This window comes from Lepisma saccharinum, chromosome 17 (assembly GCF_977018435.1).
Source record: "Lepisma saccharinum chromosome 17, izLepSacc3.1, whole genome shotgun sequence".
Lineage (NCBI taxonomy): Eukaryota > Metazoa > Arthropoda > Insecta > Zygentoma > Lepismatidae > Lepisma > Lepisma saccharinum.
The window spans coordinates 1,496,531-1,523,054 of NC_139245.1; the positions used below are offsets into that span (position 1 = coordinate 1,496,531).

Sequence of the window (26,524 nt, forward strand, 5' to 3'; positions counted from 1 at the left end):
AACAGAAGCACTTAATGAACAAAGTTTTGGGACCACTTTCTGATAACGTCACTGTTCAATGCCTGAGCAGAATTTCTTGCCTTAGGGTTTTTATTGATGGAACAAGGTGTTGCCCATTCTTATTCAATATTCAATATAATTTCATTGTAAAGCAGGGTGTCTGCCAGTCAAGAAAGTCATGGTAGTCAAGAAAAAGTAAAGAAATCAACAAGTAGGTCAAGAAGTCAATAAGAAGGCAATACATTATTCTTGTGGTCAAGAATTTTTGCTATCAGAATGATTGATTGGTTGATTTAGTTTATTTTACTTGACTTTCTCTGTCCCTTTGGCTAATCGCAAAGATGAGAATGAATGATGGTAAGATAGGATGGATGAAGGGACAGTCACGAACATATAGGGACAACCGACACAAGCCCCACATAAGATTATACTGGCTGTGAGTCCAGATGCCAAAGCCTCGCTTGTCTGCCAAACACAGTTCAGGATACAAGAATACGAGAAAGCAGGTCTAATTCTCTTCTAAAATTCAACTTCAGTTTTCATCTTAACTATCCTTTGGTAGGGGTTTTCATTAAATAAATATTTTATTTTCTTAATTACTAATTTCCAACTTTACCTAAGTAGGGGTCGAATAAATAAATGTTAAGTAAGATGGAAAAAAGGTCTAGAAAAGTCCAGACAAAGTCAAGAATTCTGAATGAGTTATTTTGGTAGTCACCCTGTTATTGAACTAAAAACTACCCAAGATGAAACTTCTCGAACCATTTTAAATTATGGTAATTGCTGAATATTTGTTTGCCATTACGAGTTATAATTCAAATGTTGAGAGAGTACTTTCATTACCATCAACACAACAGACTCACGAGAGAAATTATTTTTTCATAAGTCTGTAAAATGTTTTCTTGATACTGGTCCCTATAATTTCAAAGAGTTTGACTGTCCACTCTAACATAAATATAGTTTGACTAAACCTGAAAATTTTGTTAAAAATTGTCTCCTCTGAGAAGTACCACTTAAATCATGTAGTAAGAGGTGCATTGATTAGTATGATAACAAGTTTTGAAATTTTGCATTTAAAAATTCATTAAGAATTCATTTTTTTTAAAATCGAAAAGTGTCATTTTTCAATTACTTTTTAACGTGTTCTATAGAAATACCGGTATGTGTTATTTATTGAGAATGTTTTGTGTCCTACATTTTGGGATAGCATGTCCTACATTTCCCTTACAGTGGTAACCCTACTTATGACTATGATAAAATCTCAAATGTTTTGAGACAGGGGTCAGTAAGTAGGAAAAGGACTTCTAGACAAATTTTAAAATGAAATATGCTGACTTTTATTTGCTATTATTTAATTTGTATTTAAAAACAAATAGATCCTTTGTCATATTTCACAACTCTAATTATGTACCGACATGAATTCAAAATTGCCTTCAAATATGAGTATCAGTAGGAACTGCCTCAACAATATTTTATTTGAATTTGATTATCTTTAAACATGTAGAAAGAATTTTGCAAATAATTTGTTACCTAAAGTGTAATAAAGAATTCACACATTAGATTATTAGCTAGCATAGCATTATTAACATTATGCTTATGCACAAAATAAATGAATGGAAAAAGATTTGAGGTGTGACAGTGTAGATTCTGTATTATAATGAAATATAGATTATGTTATTTCATAAGGTTCAAATGTCTTGAACTTTTAATCTCATGACAGGCTAAATAAGTGCTAAAACCTCCTGTTTTCTGCCAGATTAGAACTTTTGACCTAAATTTTCAGGTTTGTAAAATTTTTCAAGTCTCCTGGGACCTGAGGTTCATGTTCTCCCATCTCCCCTTCTCTTCCACTGAAGCTACACCCCCAAATTATGCAGCTGGTTAGAATGAATGTAAAAATTTTTCAATTACAAATTTTTAAACTATACTCTGAACAATAAAGATGAATTAGTTTCTTTTTTTTTCCACTTTGTCATAAAATAATTTCGTAATGTAGACTGCAAGATATGGAAAAAATTAATACTATTAGTATTTCTACATTCGAAGTGTAGTTGTAAGTCCAAAAATAACATTAAACTATGAGAACAAGTTTTCAGTGAAAACTGATAAATGGTATTTATAATCACAACTTTGAACACGTTCCAAGAATATTATTATTTTCAGGAAAGGTAAGGGAAGATTGTAAGGAAAATATAATAATTTGCTAAAATAGTGCATGGAAGAAATAACTTGATTATGTTTTTCACAGGATGAAAATTTTCCATTTTGGTATTCTCCATCAAGTAGAGACAGCTATTCCACGGCTAGCCTCAGAAATGTAAGTTAGTTCATGTTGAATGAAACATCTTGGCTGCACTGGTGAACTTCTGTTTTGCTTCCTAACTTTGGCGAATGGCAAACAATTGTATTTTTATGTCTTGTTCCGAACAATTGCTTTCAGGTTGTGGATTTCTGTACTGCTAACTTTGCAAATATTTTCTTTCCGTGCTGCTAACTTACTAACTATGCTGGGTGCCTTTGCATTAATTGCTAGAATGGATATGTGTGTTTTATAGTCTAATTGCCTCATTGTTATATAATGCGAAATGTGTTGATTGTGATGAAATATAGGCACCAATGATTTGTTGATTAAAGTTTATAAATTTTACAGTGTACATGGTGCAGTAGGGAATGTATGATGTGATTAAGTCAGCTGGTATGTGCAAAATACCTCCACACATACAAACATTAAGAATTAAAATATTTGCCTTATCAATCCAACCAAATATGATTTTTCGAAAATGCTACCCCCTTAATTAACTCATAGTAAACATGTTTGATTTCCAAATTAGACACATTTCCAGCACACCAACACATGTAAAAGATAACTATCAGTGTGGATATTCTCATAGAATAATGCTGGAAAATTATTAGATTTTGCAGAGAAAATTGTAAAAGTTCACTTACGAAACTATATTGTAAGATCATATTACTACTCTATAAAAATTCTCACAAGTAAAAAAAAAAAAAAAAAAGGTACAGTGCTCCCCTGTGCTAAGCGTGTGGGGGTAATGCCCCACACTTTCTTGATCTGGTCGTGAGTGAGGGGTGATGTGATCAGCGTCATGCCCCTGACCACCTTTACCCCCCAGGTACCCATGTCATTCGACGCTGTGTGGGCACCGGGGCCACTTCCAACGTTAGAAAAGTTCCCGGATTTGAACCAGCCAGGGGTCGAACTCGGGACCTTTAGCATGGTAGTCAGACAAGTTACCGACTGAGCCACCGCAGCCAGCAAAAATTCTCACAAGTAGAAAATTAAATACACTAACAATTTTTTTTTATATCACATGGCTATCTTTGGTATTCTAATATTGTCCATCAGCTTATTTATACATGCAAACTGACTGAGAGTTGAAAACGTTTCGCCTATTGAAAATATTTAATGCAACTAATATATCTTTATGTTTTCTTCTGGTAGGGAGAGAATTGTGATAAAAAAATGTAGATTATGATGAAAGGTGATGGTGGATTATAATTTAACTTTTAGTTGGAAGTTTATTTGTCTAAATTGACTGGGATTGAATTTTTATTGTAAGCTAGTTTTATCCTGAGGAGGCTACTTGGAAATACGAAAGCTTATCATGGGATAATAATAATTCCTTGAACACCCACACTTCTTCCACTTTAAATCAAGATGGACATTAGTTGACCCATGGCTCAATGGTGTCTAGCATGAAAAGTTTTGTTGCACTTGGAAATACAGGGTGTCCCACATAAAACTGATATGCCTGTAATGAATGATACATACCAGTTGTATTACACCACATTACGCCTTGTTTCCATGATATGAAACACTCAATATGCTGACCAAGGCAGTAATTTATTTTATTATAAAACGTAAACTAAACGTAACGTTTCAACCTTCTAGCAAGGTCTTCTTCAGACGCTGCACCAAGTACAAATGTAACAAGGTACAAAAACAGGACGATATATATACACAAACATTACTCCCCTCCATACTATTAGAAAGTTGTTCTGGAACATTCTAGCAGGTGGCTTTCCCTTGTCAACTGTACTTTCACCTAAAAGGCTAAACATATTTTCATCCATCTAGAATGTGGTTGGACTCTCTATCTCACGCTCTTTTTCCTTCATTCTTCTTCCTTCTCTCAGATAGGAAGGGAGAAGAGAATACTAATGAGAAAATGGAAGGAGGCCAAGGAAATAGAGAAGAAATGTGAAGAAGACACAATGAACTGGAATGGGGGACTGAAGTTAAACAAAGAATGAAGAAGGTGTTAGAAAGAGTGGAAAGGACAAGAGGGAAAGAGGAGAGAAGAAGGAAGAAGAATGAAGGATAAAGAGTGTGAGATAGAGAGTCCAACCACATTCTAGATGGAAGTAAATATGTTTAGCCTTTTAGGTGAAAGTACAGTTGACAAGGGAAAGCCACATGCTAATGTTCCAGAACAACTTTCTAATAGTATGGAGGGGAGTAATGTGTGTGTATATATATCGTCCTGTTTTTGTGCCTTGTTACATTTGTACTTGGTGCAGAGTCTGAAGAAGACCTTGCTAGAAGATTGAAACATTACGTTTAGTTTATGTTTTATAATAAAATAAATTACTGCCTCGGTCAGCATATTGAGTGTTTCATACCAGTTGTATGTTTGACACCCTGTATATGATGGCTTGTTTTCATGTATATGTTATGTAATAGTGTTATGCTATATTTGAATGTACGTGACAAAGAACAGACCAATGGAAGCCACAAGACTGTCACTAAGAAAAACTAATGTACACTAATGCATTCAGTGTAACAATTTTCAACATTTTTATGTATTGGGTATGTTCTATATGTAATCTCAAATATTAGAATTGTGATTTGTTTGTTTAGAAGCATCCTGAGTATGGTTGTTCCTTTATCAATTTTGTCTAATCATCATGATTAGCCTAAAGGGGCAGCAAAGTGACGTAAAATGATAAAAATTCAAATCTTTATTAATTGCCAAATTTGTATTCACTCAAGACTGTGTGACTTACTATCACAAAAAAATCACCTATCTTTGTTCCATTTTCTATAATATAAACTTCTTCCTTCTTTGTTCCATTTTCTATAATATAAACTTCTTCCTCTTCATTCTCACAATTGAATATTGACCACCTTCTCTACCACAGAATTAACATTATAATTAAATTCAAATCTTGAATCAATGTTATTTCATGTTTTGTTTTCCATACTGTTTTTCCTTTTAAGATGTGCCTTGCATAACATGAAGAATGGTTGTTCATGTAATTTTAGCTTTAAGTGGCTGTTACATATTCATTGGAACTAAAGATGCTAACTTTTTTATGATATCCCAAAATATGTTCTTAAAGCATGTTCTTAAAAGTTACAATGTAAATGGAGATATTTCCATTTTTTTAATGTTTTATGTTCATAATTCACACCATCAACTAATGGTTGTATGTTGTCGTATTCTTATTGTCAATTCTGCTTGATTTATATGTGCAGTTTAACAATATGCAGGGTGAGTCAAGAGTCAGGTTACGTAGGGATTTATAGTGTATCTTCAATGTGTGCACCGCACCTTGAACATCAATGCATTTGTGCACGCAACGTTTTCAGTTCTCCAGAACCTTTTGCAAAACGTCCAGCATAATCATGTCTGCACATTGCACAATGCATTCCTTTTAGATGCTGGACGTTCTGAATCTTTACTAAGGAGACGAGCAACTTTAAAGTCAAAATCCATTGGTGTCAGGTCTGGAGACCTCAGTGGCTACTCAGGAAAATCACCTCCACCCTTTCATCTTTTGTCAGCATCTTCCTTCACTCACAGTCAGAAACTTCCTATGTAACCTGACTTTTGACTCACCCTGTATTTTGAATAGCACAGTTCACAACGTATAGAAGGCTGAGAACTTCCGATTATTCACTGATGATATGTTCAAGTATATATCCTGGTCTTGATTCCATGTTTTTATTTCTTAAAATGTACTATTTTATTACATTACTATTTATTATTATTTATATTAATAACAAATTTTCTTCCAGTTTTATGGAGTGTATGAATTCAAGTATCCAATGAGAGATCTGGAAGCCCTTGTACCACAGTTAGATGGGATGGAAGTTGTCATTACTGCTACAGTAGGAGACAGGTTCTTAGATGAAATCATTGAAGGGTATTCAAATTCAAGAATATTCAACTCTTCTGTTCAAGTTACTTTTCTTGGAGGCTCGCCTCAAGTGTTTAAACCTGCCATGCCATTCCAGTGTTATGTAAGTATACAGTGAACATAGAAAATATTAAAAAATATTGAATATGTTAGAGCTATGTTTTTTATGGACCTGCATGTAGTTTGTCCCAAAAGAAGATTTAAATTTCTAAAACTTTTAATATGTGCAATACTATTCTCTCCATACTCACCCTATGTATTTATTATATATATATAGGCTTGTTTATGCTATTCTTGTATTGAGTTTTATATTTACATATATATGCTATTCTTGTATTATGTCTTATATTTGTATGTTTATACTATTCTTGTATTAGGTATGTCTAATATTTGTATGTTTATACTATTCTTGTATTATGTTTTATATTTGTACCAATGACGACATCTATTGCATTATTGTAATGCTTAATGATGAATAAACATATTGATATTGAATACTGATCAGGTACCAATATAAAATTGTACACATTCAGGTACAGTTCGTGCATGTTACTAAAACTAAACTAAACTTGGTGCAACAGCAATTTCAAGGCCAATTCCTATTGTTGTTTTTTTCTGTATTTTGAGACTGGAGTCCACTAGTATTGCTTTCAAGTAGCTCCCCAATTTTTGGTCAGCACGAAACTTTTTGGAGCTCCCACCGGGAATTGACCTGGAACCAAAGGTGTGAATGCTAACCATTTGGCTGTTAGGGAGCTCAGTGCATATTACTAGGTGATGTTAACTTGTTTTGTTCCTGAAAACAAGCTCTGTATTTTTAAATTAGCCTTGCCAAACCAGAGTATATGGGATATGAATTGTGCATTTATGTTCATAAAAATAATAACAAAATGATAAAAAAATTTGCACTAAGTTAAAGGCTATTATTAGAAATATTGAATTGGTATTGTCAATTATACCAATATTTTTGTATCAGCCAATAACAATTAAATCTGCCATATCCCAAATGTTAAACTAAATTATGATAAAGTTTATTGTAAATACACCTTATGCACATGTAGTATAATTGGTACTAGGAGTTCAGCATTAAAGTAGATTGTGGGTCACTGAAATATACCCTCACCAGGAGTCAAACCAACAACCCTTGATTGCAAGACTGCAGCATTATCCTTATTTTTAAACCACACACCACACAGACACTCAAATACTGAAAACATTTTCGAAATGTATTGTTTCTATCAAATTTTCAAACCTGATTGAATGGGAAGCCTGCACTTCGTAGTCTGACCAGCTGTATTTACACTGCATGCATTCTGAAGATCAGTTCAACATTGCTATTATTTCCATTAGTGTAAAAGATGAAATTTGGTGGACAGGTGGAACCACCAAATAATATATCACTGCAACATAAATCACGACAATTCAATCTTCCAGTCTGGCTTGCTGCAAGAGGCAACAATCAGTCTAAAGTAATCTTGGAAGCTAGCAATAGGTCTGTGATTTTCTGAATTAGCAAGTGATAGTTCAGTGTGATATAAATAATTTCAAGTAACTATCTATCTGTGATAGTAAAATAATCAAGCATCAAACCGTGATTAATTTTTAAGATAAAATTATAACACCTAACTTGTTTTATCCTCCATATTTTAAGACCAATCTGGGTCCTTCCTTCAGATTGAAGAAAACAATGAATAGGTTAACATGGCTAAAGTAGTTAAAAGGGATATAAAAGCATAAAAACTTTGTCATAAACATCTCTCTGAAAAATCAGCCACGTCTGAATGATGTCAGCTTCAACCATCGAAGCCTGAAAATTCGGAAGAGAAAACAATATGTCGATGACAAGTGGCCTGATACCAACATGTTTGTGTAGTTTCAAAATTTGACTGAAATTGAGATTTTCTATTTTTAGTTAGCAGTCTCATTCCAAGATGGATCTCCTCTTTCACGGCGTCGGCTGAGAAATGGGAGAATGGAGGTAAAGACTGAAGTTACGATGCAGGGTGGAGGCCGAAGGTCATTTGACTCTCAAGAGGTGAAGATGCTGCCAGACAAGGAAGGAGTGTGGGAAATGAAGATAGATTTGAGGTCACAGTTTGGTATGTTGAAAAGTCATGTTAATTGGGAAATGCCTTATTACAATGAATTTCGAATTAGGTGTAAGTGAAAATTATCGCCGATGCCATGGTATCAATATTGTAAAAATTCAGACAAAATCCATTTCATTCTGGAACTCGTGTGAAATGTTTCAATATCAATGAATTTCATGACGAGAATTGCAAGCCACAATTACTATCGGATTAAAAATTATGTATACTAGAGTTTGGACTCTAATTAAAAATTAACTAGTACACCTACATAACAACGAGTTATAACATTTAGCTTATTCACTTTGGGGGGGGTGCCTTCTATTTTTATCATCGTGGGAACAAAAAAAGTGTGTTGGGGGGGGGGGGGGTCCAAACGTCCACTCTCTTTGAAATTCTGTAAATTTAAAAAAAAAAAACTTGTGGTCAGATCGTGATGAAATTGAAATACAGTGTAGGTAGAAATGTTTCAAATAAATTTTCTGGTTTCTTAAATCTACCAAAACAACATTCTTATAAATTTTGTGAAACAACATTTTCTTAGTATTGGATAGTCCTAGAATTACAACCTTGGGCTTGTTTTGAAGCTCTTTGCATCTGTTTTTAAAATCTATTATCATTGTCAATTCACGTTGCAAAACCTGTTTTATACAGATTTCTATTCAACAGACTGAAGATGTGTGTTGAACGTGGCAACATCGCTCACAGTCTCAGCATGCAATTTCCACGGTTTAATGGACAGCACATTTTTGTTTCTTCATAATTTGTTATTCTATGTCGATTTTTTAGGTCATCTTCCAAGCCTTAGTTATAATGGAAAGTGTATATAGTGGAGGCCTCACAATGTTGTTAGCTATGGACCTGCTGAGATAGAAGGTGCAAAGTTGTTGCTTGTGTTTTTTTTTAGAACTCAATGTTGATATTGCACATCCATACAAATAATTTTGTGATATATGTTGGGTAATTCTATTACCATAGTGCAATCAGTGGATTATGAGAAAATATATAAATTATAACATTACATATTTTGCAGAAGGCGAAACCAGGAGAATCAAGGACATCATGAACAGCATATATTCAATGCGATTGTCTGCATATTTCAAAGATTCAGAAGGTGAACGTGCAACTGCTGAGATGTTGGTATTGTCACACTTCTCTCCAACAAATCACCACATAAAAGTTTATACTTCTACCAAGTACGCTAAGGTAAGTTCTGAACGTTTGTCGTGGTCTTATGCAAGAAGAAAAGATTGAATATACCTATACATGAGAGTGGCAATATGATCTTGCCAGTTAGTATAGTCTAGAATGAATGTGCATATGTGGATGTTTGATTATGTACTGTTAAGGGTAAACTTTATTTTGACACCTCAGTATGAGTAAAAAATTCATACCTGTACATTCAGAAAAGCCTCCCCGATGGCACAGTGGTAGCTTCGTCGCCTTGTAATCAAGGCATCCCGGGTTTGATACCCGGTGGAGGCACAAATATGTGGCTCGGATCCCACTTTAAACTGTAGGTCCAGCCCCGATTAGCCTTACTGTGCATAAAGTGGACTTAAAACACCAATTCAACGTACATTCAGAAAAAGCACACCTACTAAGATAATAAATATAGAATTTCATATTTGTAGTTTTGTTTTCAGGATTCAGAGCTTGAGTCAAACCAATATTAATGCCGATATTCTTGCATCTTCCACCAATTCTGATACTAGAATATTTAAGCAATTTAAAATTTGTCACAATAGTTATAAATGTTGACATGTAAGTGATTGATTGATTGATTTGGTGTTTCAAGTCCACTTTATGCACAGTAAGGCTAATTGGAACTTGGCCTACAGTTTAAAGTGGGATCTGAAACACTATGTGCCTCCACCATTGACATATAAGTATCCCATTACAACTATATCAGGCTGAAGCAGTACCAGTTGTATCAGAATCAACAAGTATCATTTCAAATTTAATACTTCTCTAGAATTCACATGTCTTCCAGTATCTGCAAAATGTCACACATCACTTTCATGGAATTGATATCATGGAAATTAAGCAACATGCATATTTTAAATTAATTCTATACCAACATTATGTTGTTTCATCATTGCTGTTTCAATATTCTGTAATTATCTCCCATGCAAATATATATTTTAAAACCAAGTTCTTGCAGATTTATCTGGTATAATTGCAATTTAATACTTATGCAGGGTGTTTCCGTGACCTTGAATCAAACTGGCAGACAGAGAGTGAGCGAGTTTACACTTAGAATTGCATGCATATTTATGTTTATGTTTAAAATTCATTTGAATAAGTGAAATCAGTTACTCTATGCATAAGTTTGTTTGTTTGGCTGAAAATAAAAAAATCTGCTAACAGTTAATGTTCTTTTTCTCTTCTAGGTTGGCGAGTACATAATTCTGCATGTCCAAAGCAATTTTTACATGGAGCAGTTCAATTACATTGTATTATCAAAGGGAATTATACTACTTGCAAGTCAAGAGAACATGCAATCCACAATCAAAACTTTTGCAGTGACTCTGAGTGCAGAAATGGCACCAGCTGCTACAATCATCGTATACCATGTTGGACGTTACGGTGAAGTTGTGGCTGATAGTCTGACATTCCCGGTTAATGGAATATCACGGAATAATGTAAGTATTTCTATCCTTGTTTTTCCTTCCTTTGGTAATGCATCTCAACATTAATTCAGAATGGTAAAGTAGTTTTGCAGATCATATAATCTTACTTTACTTGTCAACCTCCCATCCATGGACTGCATGGAAGATCTTACGGAAACGGCTGAAGCAAAAGCCAGTTGCTGCAATTAATAAAACCTGAGGACAAAGTCATTCACTTGAGTTTTGTACAAGATTTCAAGAGCTTTTGGAAGGGCATGATGACATTTGTGATAAACTTGTGTTCAGTGATGAAGCTACATTTTCTCTTAGTGGCACAATGTGTCAATCTGGGGAACAGAAAACTCCATGATGTAGTTGAGCATATTGACATGCTGCATCTCATTTGGGAAGAACTTGATTATCGAGTTTATATGTTTGCAGAATCACAAAGGAGGAACGTACTGAACACTTGTCACAAAATTTCCTGAGTTTCTCTATAAAACTGTAAAGTTGTTTCATGATACATTCAATAATACACATACAGTAACATCATGAAATCGCTCCAATCATTTGTAGACACCCTGTGCAATCTCCTTGGTCCCAATAAATCAAAATATTATAAAATATTCTCTGATTTTGCGTTGTAAGTTTTGGTCCCCTGAAGAACATACATTGAGGTTACACTGTAATTACATCTTTAAATAATTGTTTTAATAATCCCTTCATATGATATGTTTTGTCATTTTTCTTTCGTTGAATTAACATTACTTACGTCAATTGATAGCTGAAAGGTTTGAAAATCAAAACCAAGTAAAAATACAAACATTTCTTAATTGTGGGGCTTACGACTCTTTGCCAAATGAGCAACAAATTATAATTCTAGTGCAATGTGCAGAGCTCGAAAAATCCTGGTTGCCAGGTCGCCATGATGACTAAAAATTTCAGCCTGGCAACTGTGATCTTTTGCTGTAATATTGCCGTTTTTTAAGTTTGCATGTGCAAAATTTTGAAGATTCTAAGTTCAAATTGCAGTACTGCGTAAGTTAGCAATTTTTTTTTCCAACGTTGTGAGCATTCCATAGAATCAGTAACAATTTCTTACTCTTTGTCCCCGAACCACCCATTTCCCAGTTTCTCACATGATTTAGCGATGTTTTGAATACGGTGATGCTCAGCTTCTTATAGATTGATTGATTTGCTTTATTTTACTTCGCTTTTTGTGCCATTTTTAGCTAATTTGCGAAGATGGATATAAGTGATGAAATGATGAAATTGATGAATGAACACTCACAACCCATCCTAAAGGTCCCGGGTTCAATCCCCGGCCGGTTCAAATCCGGGAACTTTTCTAACGATGGAAGCGGCCCCGGCGCCCACCCAGCGTCGAATAACATGGGTACCTGGGGGAAACCCTGGGGGGTAAAGGCGGTCAGGGGCGTGATGCTGATCACATCACCCCCACTCACGACCGGATCAAGAAAGTGTGGGGCGTTACCCCCACACCCCCTATACGCCTTCATGGCATGGTGCTATGCACAGGGGAGCACTTTACCTTTTTTCTTCTTTTTTTTCTTTACACTCACAAACGCCCATGCCCAGGCCAGGATTCGAACCCGGGACCCCTGGCATCGTAGTGCGATGTGATAACCACTCTGCGACGGGGGCTGGCTTAGCTTCTTATTATATGCACAATTACTAGTTGGTGGTTTCCTGGCGCCTGATTTTCAGAGCTGGCACCTAGATCTGAAGAAGATTTTTCGAGCACTGGCAATTTGTGCAGGAAAGTCATGAGTTACTTGGATTGTAGAAGAAACTTTTCTTGTTCTCTATAGTACTGTGTTTCAGTTCCTGTGATCGACAACACTAATTATTAAATGTATCATTTGAATAAATGATTTTTTTTCTTTCTTTCAGTTCACTGTGTTCATCAACAACAGGAAGGCAAGGACTGGGGAAAGAGTTGAAGTAGCCATTTACGGTGAACCAGGAGCCCATGTTGCTCTCTCTGGCATCGACCGATCATTTTATACAATGCAAGCTGGAAATGAATTGTCATATTCAGAGGTAAAATCTTCAGCTTTAATGTAAGGTTTAAAACTCAAGCTAATGCTGTTTATCTTGGCAAACATTAAATATGTATATAAATAACATATATTGCCTCTAACTTTTTTCACATCACAGTATTTTAGAATGAACAGTGTGTGTGATAAATATGACTGAAAGTATTACTTTCACTGTGATGCAACGTAAAATGATGATACTTAAAGAAGAAAGACATTGAGACCCAGAATGCCTCAGCCAGATTTCTACTATATTTGAATTCTTCTTTCTGCAGGTATTTAACAAAATGGCAACTTTTGATGAAGATTCAAATGGGACATTGGTGCACATGTGGTTCTCCCATGAGGGAAATCCTGATGACATAGTCTATTTCCCTTCCTCAACATATGGCATTGATGCCAACAGAACATTTGAGTAAGTTAAATTGTCAAAATGTAATTAAGTGAAATGTCTTAAATTCAGTTTGAGTGTTGTTGGCTTTAGATTCATGTGCATGGTAGAAACTTGTAAAGTGGTTGACCAATGCCCACAGAGCTAAATATCAGTTTTCATTGCATGCTCTACTTAATACCCCACTAGTTACTACACGTGTAATTGGTTCCTTATACAGGATGTAATTTGAGTGATATTTCTTGTATTGCACTTCTTTTGTTTAATTAGCATTACATGTTTCTTTGTTAAGGTAAAGATATCAGGTTTCCAAAGAATAAAAATAAAGTTAGTCAAAATTATGCATGATGTGGAAGTGATGAATCTGTTTCTCATGTATGAACATCAATTTATGAAATTCCTATAACTTTTGATCATAGATATTGATGTAGTTTTGTCAACTTGAAGCAGTACAATGTTGTACCATTCCCTTGAAAGAAAAACTAACAAATGTGATTTTGAAACTCTTTTCTTTTAATGATTTCAACCTCACAGTTTCATTCACCCAGCGTCGAATAACATGGGTACCTGAGGGAAACCCTGGGGGGTAAAGGCAGTCAGGGGTGTGATGCTGATCACATCATCCCACTCACGACCGGATCAAGAAAGTGTGGGGCGTTACCCCCTATACACCTTCATGGTGTGGTGCTATGCACAGGGGAGAACTTTTTTTTTCTCATAAATGTGTTAATAATTGTTCTTATATCAATGTAAATACGTATAATACGCAAACAGAATTCTTACATATTTTTTTCTGGTAGATAATCATGTATATCAGAATCAATTAAATATCAGCAGGAATGTGTAAGAAAACACAACTGTCAAAAGGTATATAAAAATCAATAAATTATACCTACTCTAACACATCTCTATTACTGGTATCACACAGGATAAAAAGAAACTACTGTCACATGCTGAAGATTGTTCCTGATTGAGTATTTCCAGCGATGAGTATAAAAACAAGTAGCAAAATAGCAAACAACCTAGTTGGGAAAACATTTGGCCAGATAATTGGAAAGCACAAATCTCCAGTTTGGTTCCTAGTTCAGTAGCAACTAAAACATTTAAGTATGAAATCTATTTGTAGAATATAGGCGAAGCAGCATTTAGGCCATTGAGATGTAACGTTCTGATTTAATAATACCGATAAAGAGGCTAAATATGGTACAGACCTCTCTGATATATTTTTATTTTATTTTAAAACGGCACAAGGCCAGAACTGATTTCTGGTTGATTAGTGATTTTAGTGCTAATCTTAGTAATTAAGATCCTTCCTCTTCAGATTTATTGAAATTCAAATCAAAATCTGATTTTGACTCTTACTTTTCCCAATTGTGTGTGCATAAAAAAATCTACGCTTTCACATTTCAGATATGCTGGATTGATAGTATTCACTGATGCTGAAGTACCCAGACGACCAGGGGCTTGCAACATGTCCCAGGGGTATGGCGAATGCTTGAGTGGCAGATGTTTCAGATTAGAAAAGCTTTGTGATGGGAGATTTGATTGTGATGATGGCTCAGATGAATCTAATTGTAAGTTACTTTTTTCCATTCAGATTCATTACATTGTTTGATGCAATAATATTGTTTAAGGATATCATTTTCTTTTTTCTGTAATCAAGTAGTAAGGGTGGAAGGCACATTTAGAGGTTTGAATCCCACTTTAAACTGTAGGTCCAGTCCTGATTAGCCTATCTGTGCATAAAATGGACTTAAAACAAAATTCAAATTAAACTGGTGAACCACAGGTGCTCGTGCACAAGTGTGTTTGATTACAAACACTTTCTAAATTTGTAAGGATGTTCACATTTTCATTCATATTAAAATGTGAACAAATTCATGAGCAGGTACATCCTCGTTTGTATTAATACAACCCATGATCTCACCACTCAAGGTTTTGGGTTCATGTCCTGGTTTGTGGATGGATGTTTCTTAGCAAATATCTGTCATCTATTTCATGTATTTATTATTATTTATTATTTGAAGTAAGGTTACACTTAAGCCTACACTTTACTTTACGTTGATTCTGTAGCTATAAAAACAGCTTTGTCCTTGTCTATGTGATTTAGGCATAAAGTTAACATGAAAGAGGAAAATTAAATATACTACCTGCAACTGATATTATACCAATGCAGTATAAAGCAACAAACATTGTACAAACAAATATAGTAAATGAATCAAGTCACTATCTAAATTAATCTATATGGCCATGGGTCCCATTAGCTTTGCCTTGAATAAAGAAACTGCATATTAGAAATTTATTTTACAAAATTAAGGTACAATAACAAAACAGACTGTTTAAGATTAATAAAATTATCCACAGTGTGTCTTTGATGCAGAGCTGCAGTAGGGCATCTGACTTCCACGCAGGAGACCCAGGTTTGATTCCCGAGTTGGGTGATCTGAGGTTGGAATTGTGTCCCTGCATAAAGTGGCTCTGGAGCTCACCCAGCCTCAATGAGTACCTGGGGGGGGGGAGGGTAAAGGTGGCCGGAGCATGGTGCTAATCACATGGCCGAGCTCCAGAATGTCTGATTCAATAAAAGAGGAAATTTTACAAAATTCTGCATGTAAGAACATTATATGTATCAAAAAATTTGTGTAGAAATTAAAAAGTAATGATAACTCTTGAAAATATTCATGCATTATTACATTTGGAGACTCCCTGTGTACATTCAACCTAGAGAAAGACACGTAGAAAGATGTTTTATTCTATATCATTGTAATAACTATTTGTTAATCGGTTGCATTCTTATTTAGTGGTATTGTGCTAATATTAATTTTTTCACTGTTATTTACAGGTCGATCAAATCGTTCAGCTGATCTTGCAATGTTTAGAAAATTCAGGTTCAATAGGATTCAGAGGTTGTATGAAAACGTGTGGCTTTGGAAGGACATTAACATTGGGCCTCATGGCAGGTACATTTTCAGTGTTCCTGTCCCAAGTAGGCCTGCCCATTGGATGGTTTCTTCATTCAGCATGAGTCCCAATAATGGATTTGGAATGCTTTCTAAAGCCATTGAGGTATTGTTAATTGTACAGAATAATTTGAATCTCAAGTAGCCAGTTTATGCTTATTTCATTCTGTTACTCATTGATTTTGAAACTCTCAATAGTTGTGGTGGAAGAATTAGCAACATTGATTATTGTTCTTACATATTTTGCTAATTTCAACTTGCTTCTAAGTGGAAGGATGAAAGCTATTTTTAATATACTCTAAGCCACTTAATATTGTATAGCCACTATGGTCTATTAGGCATTTCACTAACAAATTTTATAGTTTAGATTCTGTTGTTTATTTACATGTAGTTGTCAATATATGTACAGTGTTTTTTTGTTGTTGTTTGTTTGTGTAGCATTGTGTAGGAGAAAATTACAAGTACTTTTCAGATCATATTTTTGGCATTTTGAATTTTTCTTGAAAGAAGAAAGAACAGTATTTTCCTTTTGTATTACTCATGGATATGTTATCCATTAAGTATTAAGTTTCCTTACATTCACAGTTAGTGTGATGAAAAAAGAACTTGTAAGCTCCATCTCCAGGAATCATACCCTACTAACTGGAGTACCATGATTCCATTAAAACTGAGTAAAGTGTAAAATTGTAAATTAAAAATAAATGTTGAAGCACAAGGTATAAGATAGCATCTTGCTTTCATTCTGTGAAATCAATATGAAAGACTTCATTAATTTACTTTCTAAAGTCTGTAACATATGTTTGCACATTATTTTTCTTCTTTTTTGTTGTAGTATGTAGGTGTCCTACCATTTTTCATCAATGTTGAGATGCCCACACTCAGCATGCAAGGGGAACAGGTGGGAATACGAGTCACTGTTTTCAACTACCTTACATCAGCAATTGAGGCTATTGTTGTGCTGGCTAATTCCAAAGACTACAAGTTCGTCCACGTGGGAGAAAATGGAATAGTGAGTATTTCAGAGGAGAAAAGTAGATAAATCTGATCTAGTGGTTATAATGATGTACTACCAATTCCTATGTTCGAAGTTTTTAAAAGTTTGCCAAAGAGATACACAGTGAAACCTTGATTTTTGGTTCTCAAATTTTACATTTTCTTGAATTGCACATGTCATCTTCCAGATCCAGGTCTTCGAAACCTTATTCATTTTGCTGCCTTGGAGTTAGAAACAACACCACAATTCATTGTAAGAAAGTAATCAAGGTTTACATCAATATTGATATAATTTTCATCTCGTATATAAAAAAATTCTATGTTCATCAGCTGTATATTTTCTCATAGTCCAAGCTAGACTTGGTTGTGTGTTTGTCACACTTCATCTCTGCTGAAAATTCTGTCTACTGTTTTCAGTAGATCAATAGGTGTTTTGAAACATCTAATGTAATTTACTCTGATAAGCTTACTTTTCATTTTTCCACACAATTTTTTCTCTCGATCGATTTCGCCACCCGTCTGCTTGCTTCGTTAGGCGTAAATTGATCGCGAGAAAAATTTACGTGAAAAAATGAAAAGTAAGCTTATCAGAGTAAATTACCTATCTCTGCGTAACCACCAAACAGATATATTTAGATAAAATGTGAACATCTAATGTGTTCAGATTTTCAAACTGATATAAATATAAATTGTTAATAAAGAGGAATGAAAAGTTATATTTACAGCCAACATGTTAAGCCAGACACACTACACGTGCACAGTAGGACTGCTGAGACCATTGCGTTTCAGCAGATTTCTAAGAACACAGTAAGGTACAATTGATAACAGTAGATTCTGTCTACTGTAAACAGTAAAAACTTCCAGCAGGGCATGTCTGAATGTAAATGATTCGATTACATAGTGTTTGTGTGTTTGTTTTTTTTAGTGTTCTTTCATGAAACTGCCACAAGAAACTTGATTTTTTCTAATCTGGGCAGAGCTGATACCACTATGTGAACCTCATATTTGTATTTAAACATTTTAGCAATTAATTTTTGCGATAAAATTTTATATTCTACAGTTATGCCACTTCAACTTGTCATAATTTTATGTTCATTTGCAGATTGACAAATTCATGCAAGATAATCAGAATATACAGTAGTTACCATTACTTACAAAACTCACTTTTGACACACACTTTCACGGAGGATCAGTGGAAATTTGCATTTCTGTAATTCCCGGACTATATCCCAACTCTCAAAAATGTTAGGTGCTACTGAATTCACATCACTGTTGGATATTTGAACTGCATATCAATCGTTATCAATTTATCTTCAAGATTAACTGATAAAATCTGTATTTTTGGACATCAAAAGGCATTATTAAACAAGATTTAAAAGACAAGAAGAAAGCAATTAAAAATTGTTTGTGAATTTTCGTACTTTGCTTTATAAATTAAGTAATTTTGAAATAATTTTTGAAGTTTTCCTGGCGGCGAATATTGAAGCGGTTTTCTCAATAAGTCATTTTGATTTTGTTAACAGTTTGGTACCCAAATTTGTATGCATTATTCACAGTAGAACTGAGCCAATGCTAATACCAGTGTATCAGCATTGGAAAATACCAGTGGTATTCGTATCGGAAAGTATTGGAAGTTAATAGCGATACTGGCCAATTCTTTTCTGGAGTCCAGAATTCTTGCCGAATCTTAAAAAAAATACCAGGTAATACTTTCACAATCTACATATCCTGGAAATTATGCAAAGTGCATATTTTTTTTAATATTTACACTTGCCAGGGGGAAAAAATGGAATTTTTGTGATTAATGGATTGTCTCATGTGGAATTATGAATATTTTAAAACAAAACTCTGGTGGAGTGCTATGGTAAAGTTCCAATGAAAAACTTACAAATTAAAATTCATAAATTCTGAGCAACTTTGTATTGTTACAATTTTAAAATATTGACATCAGTATTGATGGTAGGTGGTAATAGTTCAGAGTGATATCCGCTCAGCCCTAGTTCATAGATAATACATTCGAACAATATCTACATTCTTAACCTTTAGGAGCCAGATCATCTCGATCGAGATGCTCTGTCAAGGTCGTAGTTTTTACATTATAACTTCGCTATTTTTGGCTAGAATTTCGATTTTCTTTTTTCATATTGTTGTTAACACATGTATTTAACAGAAATGATTGTTGCACGTTTTTTTCTTTTCATGAAAATGGCGGGAAAAAGGAGACTTCTTTTTTGCAACTTTTTTCAAGGGAAAAATTTTGCCGACAAAGAAAGGCCAGCTTTGTTGTTCTAAAGCAATGAGTTTCCCTCACCCCTGATATCATTCATCTCTCTAGAGCAATTAGCCTCTGAGCTACAGTCATTTCAAGGTACCGCTGCATTTTGAAGCTTGAATCAGTGGCGTGCTAACCATTCCTTTTGGGGGTACTTTAAAAAAAAAAAAATTGGGGTGATTCCCCCTTCTTTCCTCCATGTGCATACATTTTATATCGTCTGAATCTGTGATTCATTCCGCATACAATGGTATATCATTCATCTCTCTAGGGCAATTGTCCTCTGAGCTACAGTCATTTCAAGGTACCGCTGCATTTTGAAGCTTGAATCAGTGGCATGCTGACCATTCCTTTTGGGGGTACAACTCGCGTTACATTGGTCATACGATAATAATGCAAATATTTTTGTGTTCCTTACATGTCAGCGATAATTTCCATGTGCATGTCAACACTGTCATGTACTTTTTGGGGGAGAGGGGGGAATCCCCATTTTTTCCCGAAATTTTGGAATTTTAAGTATTCTCCCCTCCCCCCACCACATATACGTCGAATTTGCATAAATTTTATATAGTCTGAATCTCTGGTTCATTCTGCGTACAACGGTATATCACTCATCTCTAGGGCAATGAGCCTCTGATCTACACTCATTTAATTGAAACTCTGCATTTTGCTCAAAATCGGCTTGGGCATCAAGGGGTTACATGTGAAAATGGCCTTGGGCTCCAAAATGTTAAACAATTATCATGTTCACGTTCGAATGCTGTGGTATCGCTGCAAAGAATTTGTTTGTCCTAGTTTCTTGTTGTTGTTTATGTTCAATGAACAGTTTTTATCTGATAAGAAAAATTCTGAACATTGTTATCCTTTCCCTTGCTTCATAGGTGAGATCATACAATCCTGAAACATCTTTTGGAGAACATCAGCATTTTGTATGGATTCCAGCCCAAGACGTATCAGTTGTATACATCCCCATTGTTCCAACCAGACTTGGGGACATTTACGTCACAATTCAAGCAACAGCCCTCAATGGAAAGGATCAAGTTACAAAGAAGCTTCATGTTGAGGTTAGTGCGTCAACCAAGCATGAATGTGGTGAAGGATTATTCATGGTGTTCTTCTTTTATTCTCAACGCTGCATGCATACTTTCCGGCAGGAAAATATTTGATTACTGGACCATTAATCGACGAGAATGATTTTCAATTGTGTTTATTACATAGTTAAGAAATTGGTACTTTAGTATTATACAACCTCATTTCAGACCATCTGTTTTCTGAGGTTAGGTTAGGTAAAGATAAAAAAAGGCATTCAATAACCTAACCTAACCTCAGAAAACAGATGGTCTGAAATGAGGTAGTCTATATAATAACTAAAGTACCAAGAAATTCAATCCCTTTTTTTCACACCCTCATTAAAAATATACAGAATGCTTATCGCCTAGTAAACAACTCCAGTTGTGTATTTTACGTTTTATTTGCATCCTAAAGTATAGATGGATCCACAGGGAGGCTCATATCCTTCCCAACAACAACAACTTCGACAATAAAATTCTGTTTTTGCTTCAAGTTACACATTATGAAGATAAACACCAACAATTTTGAAGTTACACCAATCTTTAAAGCTTGGCATATGAAAACAATGAAAATTAGAGCAGAATAGATTCCCACTTGGATGAGGTACTTGGAACAAATATACCCCTCCCAAGTGTGTCTTCTGGATCTGCCACTGCTCAAGAATGCTTTTATCAGGGTTGCAACACTTTCTTAGACATACTATTTCAACATACATTTATGCAGTGTTGCAGTGTGTTTCTCAAATTATCAATATAGTTGTAATTAAATACAAAAAGGTTTGAAAATTTCTTTAGTTTTTAAAGGGCATAGAAAGTAGGCATGGTACAGATATAAAATTTAATGATATCATATTGCAGATATTCTGCCATTCCAAATTTTCATTAAGGAACCTGAATGGTTCATTACCCTTCTTAATTAATTCATGTAATCAGGTGACTACAAGGGATTTTGCCTTGGAAAAAATAAACTGTGTATTTAGACATTTAGTTTACAAAACCATAGTTAATGAATTATACATTTATATTCATAAAATTAATAACAAAATGGCAGAAATTTGCACTAAGTTGCAGGCTATTAATCAAAATGTCCGATCAGTAAAATTATCAGCAATTTTATCGATACATCAGTATATCCATATTGCCTGATGCAGATAGAGAGCAGATTAATCTGCCCTATCCCTACTTAAACAGTGTAATTACATGGTTACAGATGTGTGCATCAACTTCAATTTAACTTTGAAAAAGTTGCTACCATTTGACCAGCTTCCATGATCATGATAATTGAAATATTATAATCAAACACTATCTTCAAATAAATTTAAAAGAGAGAGTTGGTCTTATGGAGTTTGGTTCCTTACACTAAAAGAGAAACATAAATTAAGAGCATTTGAAAATAAAATCCTTAGAAAAATATTTTGACCTAAAATTGATGAGGAGACAGGCGAGTGGAGAAGGTTACATAATTTAGAACTACATAATTTGTATTCATGTCCAGATATTATGAGAATAATTAAATCAAGAAGACTTAGGTGGGGAGGCCATGTGGCAGAAATGGGAGAGAAAAGAAGAGTTTACAGGATTCTTGTTGGAAAACCTGATGGTAAGAGACCTGAATGAAGGTTAAGACAAAGATGGAGGATAAAGTTGAGATGGACCTAAAGGAAATCGGTAGGGATGGAAAAGAGTGGATTGATCTTGCTCAGGATAGGGACAGATGGAAGGCTTGTGTTGCTGCAGCCATAAACCTTCGGGCTTTAAGAAGGCTAGAGAGTTAATTAGTTAGAGCTGGTCTTATGGAAAATATTAAATAAGTAGTTTTTGTTATCATGTTTGGGTCTTATATTGAAAAAACAATGTTTTTTTTTCTTTTACAGTCTGATGGCCTTCCCCAGTACAGGCATGAGTCAGTGTTACTGGATCTGAGCAACAGAGCCTATGTTTTCCAACATCTCCATGTGAATGTGACAGAAACACCCATAATTCCCTATGAAGAAATTCGTTACTACGTGTATGGATCGAACAGGGCTAGGCTCACTGTAGTGGGTGATGTTGTTGGACCAATTTTCCCAACAATGCCAGTAAATGCAACATCCCTGTTGAATCTGCCCATGGTAAGTTGTTTGACTACTATCCAACAATAAAGAATTTTCTTTGTTTAAAAATGTATTTTCTCATTAAAAAAAAAATATAATAAATTCACCAATTACCGAAAACTAATTTTTTTCATGCTTTTTTATGAAGTTTCCAATATTTTTCTAATAATGATAATTGATTTTAGAAATATGCATCCTCTCCCTCGAAATTATATGCTTTGTTTGTTTATACGATGGTCATTCAAGGAAAAAGTTTTCCTATGTTGCAAAAAAATGTATTTCTTAAGTTACAGACAAAAATCAAGTTGCACCAAGTAGTCCTTTCTCACTTTTCAACCATAATTTCCAAGGCGGCACAAGCATTTGTCCCATCGTTGCACAAATTTTTGAAAGCCATCTGCAAAAAATTCGAGGTCCAGGGAACGAAGAACACTTTTCACGGCTGTCTGAACCTCCAAATCAGTGTGAAAACGTTGACCTGCTGCAGGAAACAAGTGAGTCACTCGAGGCCAAGTCAGGGCTGTAGGAGATGTGTGGTAACCTTTCCCATTTCATTTCTCGAAGTTTATCCTGTGTTAGTCCTGCCGAATGGGGACGAGCATTGTCATCCGAAAGAATGACACCAGCAGAAAGGAGTCCAGGACGTTTGCGGCGAATTGCTTTTTTCACTTTCTCCAGTGTTTGGCAATAATGTGCAGCATTGACTGTTTCCTCTTTCTTCAAAAACTCTGTGAACAATACTCCACACCGCCAAAGCATGTTCTGCCATGACTCGCTACTTCAAGTTTTTCACTGCATGACTCATGCTAATCACGTCCGTGCATGCGCGGTAGCCCGCACGAACATTGCATTGTGTGTAAATGTCGAGGAAAGACGAAAGAACACAGTAATAGTTTCATTTCATTCATCGGGCTCGTACTTTCTCCAAAAAAAGAAAAAGGAAACTTTTTCCTTGAACGACCCTCGTATGTTATATAGTATATGTAGGGGCATGCATATTTTGTTTTTGATGAAAATCTGAAATAATACATTGTAGTGTTAATTATTCATATTTTGTCACGAAATAAACTGCAAAATGCGAAATAAACTCTTGAACATGAAATTTAGGTTTTATTTACAGACCCGACAACTTCTGTGGTCTGAATTATCCTGCAAGTTATGCAAACCACGGAAAATTAATTCATTCTGCTGTGAACAGTTGAGAAGCAAAAATAGATTCCCTTACACAGGAATAAACTTATACTCTGATAACTATATAAATGTGCTATTAGAAGTGAAGTGTTACTTGTGTGTAATAAGTACAGTGTTTTATTCAAATTTAGGTTTCTGTTCACCATTTTAACACCAAAATGCCATTTTATATACCATTTTTGATCCCAAAATATGCTGTTTTTGTACCAACTTCTTAATCTTTTGTTCACCGTAAATATGTGGCTCTAGGTATATATTTTAGTCAAAATTCAGCACAGTTTTTCAAAATTTAATTGTTGTTTATCATAAACTTTTCTGCCAAGTTGATAATGCTTTCATGAACCAGTAGTTAGTTATACTCATAAATTATACAATTGTGCATATACTTGGGTATAGAGAGAGCATACTGCTTTTGTCATACTCAAATTTTATGATTCATTATGTGAATGTTGTGCTTTGTAATCACTAACTTGCTGCTTTTATGTTGCTCAATATTAATAAATTAATACTCTGGAACATCATTAATTTATTGCTTTAATTTCAGGATTGTGCCGAACAAAATATGTTTAGTTTTGCTGCAAATCTTTACACCACGATGTACATGAGATTAATTAACCAACGGAACAGATCGCTTGAAAAACAATCCTTTTATCACATGAACATTGCATATCAACAACAGATGTCATTTATGATGAGTGATGGATCTTTCAGTTTCTTCCGAAGTGACTGGTATGCTTTTATTTTTTATTTTTGTGTTATGAAATAATACAGTAAATATCACTATTAAAGTATTTTTTTCATTATTGTGGTGGCATTTCTCCAGTTCCTCAGAACTTTTTCAAGCTCTCTGTCTCTCCCCTCCCCCTCTCCTGTCTACGATAATAAAAAAAAACACTTTAATAACGTGTGCTGTATTATTTTGTAATATCCAACAGTGGTTCTGTGAACTTTTAAGAAGAGCATTGATATTTTTGTACACATGTATTCGAGCTTTATAAAGCAAAATATACACAAATTAAAAGTTCTTTACAGCTTTTAAAAACTATAAAAATCAGTAATCTATAATGAAATCTATTTGGAAATTATAGTTGGATATAATGGTTATTTTACATGCATTTTCTGGATTCAACCTTTATAGCATATTATACTATTGAGTGCTGAAAGCAAGGGGGGATGCAGGGGGGTGGTAACACCTGTAAAACGTTTGCAAAGCATCACCCTAGGTAACACTGTCCACTTCAAGCACTAATACTAACCACTATCCTACATACAAAGGTCAGCTGTAGCAGAAGAAAATACAGTATATTCTTATTTGCATTTTTTACTTAAAAGTAACAAAAATAATCAGTTTTCTAATTCAAAAATTGAAAGTGAAATGAGGAAATCTTTCTTGGAATATAACTTTTTTTCAAATTTAATTTTTAAGAATTAAAAGTTGTTTGGTAATTTTTTCTCTGAAATATCTTTTCTTTTTCATGTTTTACTTTGCATTTAATGACTCAGTTTGTTAGATCACCGGCAATGAGTGAGTTTCATTTAAACCTTGGTCAAACAAAAAATTTTCATTGGCTCTTTAATGTGTTAGTAACAGATATCTTAAAGATAGCCTGAATGTGTGCAGGAAACAGTATAAAGAGAAATTTAGGTCAATTTTTAGTTTCAAACAAGGATAGGTTGATTGTGTCTATAGATAGATAAAATAAAAGTTGATTTCATACATGTCATCAGCATATTGAAACAAGATAAAATCACAACACGTACCTTGTCATATCTTACGAATTTTCAGACTGACCTCCTCTTCAGGAATTGGAGTAAAGAATTTCGTGGAAAAGTTAAAAATAGGGTTACAGTAGTTCAAAAGGATTAATAAGTATAACAACTTGATGTACTGATCATGTGAAAAGTTTTTTTGTATATACTTTTGAATCCCTTTAAATTATTTTAAGGATGTTTGAACCCTTGCATGACTCATTCTATATGCCCGTCCCGGTCGGTCTGAAAATTCAAAAGACATACCAAGATAAGTTTTGATTTTATCTCGTTTGTAATATAAAGGGCGTCTCAAAAATATGGGATTTTTTGAAATCTTAACTTGGCAATGTAGCACCACGTTACGTACAAAACATGAAGTAGGTGCCATGCCATTCAGTTATCATGGAGCAGTGGAGTGGTGCACAGCGTGCATATTATAAGAATAACGACTGTGTCAGTGCTGTACGTCGAGAATTTCAGCGACAAAGGTGTATGAACATCGACCGGCAACAATTGTAGAACTGAAGACACGAATCCATGAGGAAGTCAACCAGATTCCTGTGGACATGTTACATCGAGCAATGCACGATGTTCCCTGACAGCTTCAGGAATGTGTACGCACAAACGGTAGCCATCTTCCTGACATCATCTTCAAAACATGAAGGCCATCTTGTGAATGAATAACGTTTACAATTAATTGCATACCCTGTACTATTCATCTCCATGAATTCACTTTCTTCGAAGTTCATCTTCTTCTTTTATTTTCCATTTCAAAATGTCCCATATTTTTAAGACACCCTTTAGGTAGATAGTTACAAAATTAATCTTGGTACAATAAAGTTTGTCTCTAATTCTGTAGTTGGTATTGAATTTAAGTTGTT

General features: G+C 34.6%; 1 protein-coding gene across 1 annotated transcript in view; it reads left to right on the forward strand.

The window, feature by feature from the left end:
- The window catches only part of Mcr (macroglobulin complement-related), a 548,186-nt gene that overhangs the window by 500,992 nt on the left and 20,670 nt on the right, over positions 1–26,524 (forward strand). The window contains exons 10-22 of the mRNA XM_083138784.1: positions 2,249–2,317; positions 6,041–6,265; positions 8,075–8,261; positions 9,283–9,455; positions 10,643–10,894; positions 12,776–12,925; positions 13,197–13,336; positions 14,723–14,886; positions 16,155–16,378; positions 17,105–17,281; positions 20,419–20,601; positions 22,482–22,718; positions 24,436–24,620. Coding sequence (XP_082994910.1) covers positions 2,249–2,317; positions 6,041–6,265; positions 8,075–8,261; positions 9,283–9,455; positions 10,643–10,894; positions 12,776–12,925; positions 13,197–13,336; positions 14,723–14,886; positions 16,155–16,378; positions 17,105–17,281; positions 20,419–20,601; positions 22,482–22,718; positions 24,436–24,620 — 2,366 coding nt within the window. The remainder of the gene's footprint in view (positions 1–2,248; positions 2,318–6,040; positions 6,266–8,074; positions 8,262–9,282; positions 9,456–10,642; positions 10,895–12,775; positions 12,926–13,196; positions 13,337–14,722; positions 14,887–16,154; positions 16,379–17,104; positions 17,282–20,418; positions 20,602–22,481; positions 22,719–24,435; positions 24,621–26,524) is intronic.